Here is a 3,571-nt window from a genome sequence, read left to right as displayed (position 1 = left end):
ACCATAGGTGAAGACGAAAAAGTCCTATGGAAAAAAACAATTTCATCCAAGTAACATATGGATTAAAAATTTAGTAAAGTATCAGTAAGACTCTGGAGAAAAACATTCTAGAATAAGCAAACTAGGGAATTATAGTTGGTTTTCCATTCTTTTCCTCAACCTATGAACATTGAGGCTTTGGTAAAGTACATTAAAACTAGCAAAAGCACCTATCAAAGGCCCTAGCCACTGTTAAGTGCTTAATAAATGTCAGTATATGGGACTTTTTTTTTCGGTAGGTGATCTGCAAAATATCCATTTTCTTTCACACTTTATGACATATAATCTTCCCTATTTATACACATCGTCACTTGCTTGATATTATGAACAGCCTAAATTACTCTCTTCAACAGACTCCTCATGGCATTTTTCACCTCCGAGTTCCTCACTGTGTAAATGATAGGATTTAACATAGGAGTGAGGATTGCAAAGAACACAGTCACCAACTTATCCACAGGGTAGGTGACCACAGGACGCATGTAGGTGAAAATGCAAGGCACAAAAAAGAGTACAACTACAGTAAAGTGGGAGCAACAGGTCGAGAGGGCTTTGTGTCGACCTTCGGAGCCATGGGAGCTCAAGGAACTCAGGATGACTGTGTAGGAGATGAGCAGCATGGAAAAAATGAGCAAGCACATGGCGCCACTGTTGGCCGCTACCACCATTCCCAACCTGTAGGTGTCGCTGCAGGCAAGTTTCAGCAGGGGAAAGAGATCACACATAAAGTGGTCGATGACATTGGGGCCACAGAAGGGTAGGTTGACCATGAAAAGGATCTGAACAGTGGCATGCAGGATCCCCCCTATCCAGGCCACTACCACTAGAAGCTGACAGAGTCCGTGTCGCATGATGGTCATGTAGTGAAGGGGCTTGCAGATGGCCACATAGCGATCATAGGCCATGACAATGAGGAGGATGATCTCGGATCCTCCCAGAAAGTGCTCCACGAAGAGCTGAGTCAAGCAGCCACCCAAGGAGATGGTTCTCCTCTGGTACAGCAGGTCGATGATCATTTTGGGGGTGGTCACAGAGGTGTAGGAGGCATCTATAAAGGACAAGTAAGTGAGAAAGAAATACATGGGAGCTGAAAGTGTGGAGCTGAGGGAGATGGTTAGGACAATGAGCAGATTGGCCAGCACAGTAAATAGAAAAATGAACAAGAAGACCACAAAGAATATTTTCTGCAAGTGTGGATTCTGAGTGAGTCCCAAGAGAATAAATTCAGTCACATTGTTGGGAGGTGTGAAGTGATCCATTCAGGAAGTAACACCCTCTTGGGGCCTGAATTCCCTACAAAGGGATAAAGAGAGATACCTATTACCCATGAAAGGATTGTAGTCTGAATTTCAAAGTACAAAAACAGTCACCATAACTGTGGAGCATGTCCTGGGCACTCCTTGCCTCAACATTTGTTTTCATTCTTCTTTACCTTCCTTCACAGTGCTTTCCATCTCCTCAGAAACCTTGTACCTATCACATGTAAACACCCATAGGGCAACCTGTGGTGTGTAAATTTACTGAGAAAACACTGGACTACCAACACAAGATTGGGATTTTCCTGGTTCCTGCTCTATGTGACTTTGCTAAGTCATGTCAGCATACCATGCTTCTAACCCCTCCTTTGTGTCTGGGAGCTTACTTACTGTTAACTCTCATACGAAATTTGTAAAGTAAGAGTTATTCCCTCTTCCAGGAGAATTTACATTTAACCCTCAGCTCTAACTGTGGAAAGTAAGACATGGTCAATAAGGATCTATCATAAGCAGGTGGTTTAAAACAGGAAATGTATAAGCCATTGGGGACACACCCTCCCTGGTACCTACCATAATATATACATGCTGTTCCTGTGTTTCTTCACTGTGTCTACCACAGTGTCTGACACAATGTCTGCCATGTCTAGTGCCTGTTAGGTAATGAACAAATGCTTGGTGAATTGCCATGCTTCCTGCATCTCCACAGGCAAAAAAACACTCATTTCCCCAGCCCGTAAACCTGAGAAGCCAAACACTCTTGTCCTTTCACTCTGTTTTTACTCTCTAGTTTATGGGAAACATAAATAGACTTCTGAAAAAAGAAAGCTGCATTCTAGTTTAATAGTTTCTGACACGGTTTATAGGATGAGTATGAAAATATTAATTCCTTCTAGGAAACACTATGTTACTGATCATTTCACTTTCAAGATTATTATGGTGTTTGCTAATTAATATTTTTTATTCTTCAACATTCTGTTCCGCATACAGTTTAACATAACCACATTCAGTAAATCGACAGCTTCAGTAGAACAGGATAAAAACTCCTGGATGGATGTTCAATACATAAACATCTATCAAGCAAAGGACACCCTTATTTTAAAAGTTTTAAAAATAGAAATTTAATGTGGAGAACAGAAAGAAATAGTCTGTTAGATAAGATAGATAACATACTATATATATATATATATATATATATGTACACATACATATATACCCACAAATACATAAAATCTCTACTTGTTATAAGTGCCTAATACAAACCCTTAACCCTGAAACCCTGAATATTTCCTATGTATATAAATGTATGTTTGTCTGCATAAAGTCACAAAAAATGTTCCTGTTAAATGCCTTTAATAATCCTTTCCCTAATGCTTTATTACCAGCAGCAGTGCATTTATTCATGAGGTCCCGCCACTCCTTTATGTTTTTCCTATATGCATTCTCATGCTTTCTTTTCCCAACCTCCCATCGCATCCATCACCCACCATTCCTGGTTGCAGGGTATTGCATTACTAGCAGAATGAGGAAATTTGAGGACATACATATTTCCAAAGGAAGCAAAGAAGAAAATATAAATATATGAAATGTATTCTTCAAGAAAATATTTCTTTTCTTTGCAAAGAGTTTTGTCAATTATCCAAAATGAAAATTTTACTCGTGTGAAAACCAAGTGCAGCAGCTTCATTACATTCACTTATTCTGAGGTGCACTTCCCCAACAGATCCAGAAAAGAGTATAGTGTACATAAGGTAAGAATAAGAATAAGATGTAATTAATGAGTGATTTAGAAATAGCTACAAAGAAATAGAAATTATTTTGTCTTTTATTTGACTCCACTATATTCTTTCTAGGCATAGAATCCAAAGAAAACTATTTTTAAAAGAGAAAATTCATTATGTACAAATATCTTCAACACAATTATTAAGAGCTGTGGAAAATTAGAAACTGCATACAATGTCCAACATTAGAGAAATGGATAAGTAAAATATAGTGCACCTCTTTGGATAATGTGTCATTTTTAACAGAGATGTCTTTAAAAATTGCACAATACCAAAGCAAAGAATATCATGTTGTAATAATAGGTGGGGGAAAATTCGGATGCAAATTTGAGTACATAATAGGAGTCTAATTTAAATATATATCAATAAGGAAAAATACCCCCAAAATATTTTTACTTCTAAATTGGCAGTATTTTAGTTGCTTCTGTCTTTTGTGATGCTTGACTCGCTAAAGAGATTTAAACCTCAGATTGGTAGAGTGTGAGAGGTGATTATAGTGAA

At 38.1% G+C, this 3,571-nt stretch overlaps 1 protein-coding gene across 1 annotated transcript; it reads right to left on the bottom strand.

The window, feature by feature from the left end:
- Positions 1–371: 371 nt before the first annotated feature.
- On the bottom strand, positions 372–1,295 carry LOC140613346 (olfactory receptor 4C3D-like). Its single transcript, XM_072791878.1, has one exon. The coding sequence runs from the start codon at positions 1,293–1,295 to the stop codon at positions 372–374; it is 924 nt and encodes a 307-aa protein (XP_072647979.1).
- Between the last annotated feature and the right edge of the window lie 2,276 nt (positions 1,296–3,571).

Source organism: Canis lupus, chromosome 21 (genome assembly GCF_048164855.1).
Source record: "Canis lupus baileyi chromosome 21, mCanLup2.hap1, whole genome shotgun sequence".
Classification (NCBI taxonomy): Eukaryota; Metazoa; Chordata; class Mammalia; order Carnivora; family Canidae; genus Canis; species Canis lupus.
Note: the sequence above shows the minus strand (reverse complement) of the source record. Positions and strands in the feature narration are given on the sequence as shown.

Coding starts and splice junctions, on each gene's coding strand:
- LOC140613346 (XM_072791878.1), bottom strand. CDS start 1,295: ATGGATCACTTCACACCTCCCAACAATGTGACTGAATTTATTCTCTTG.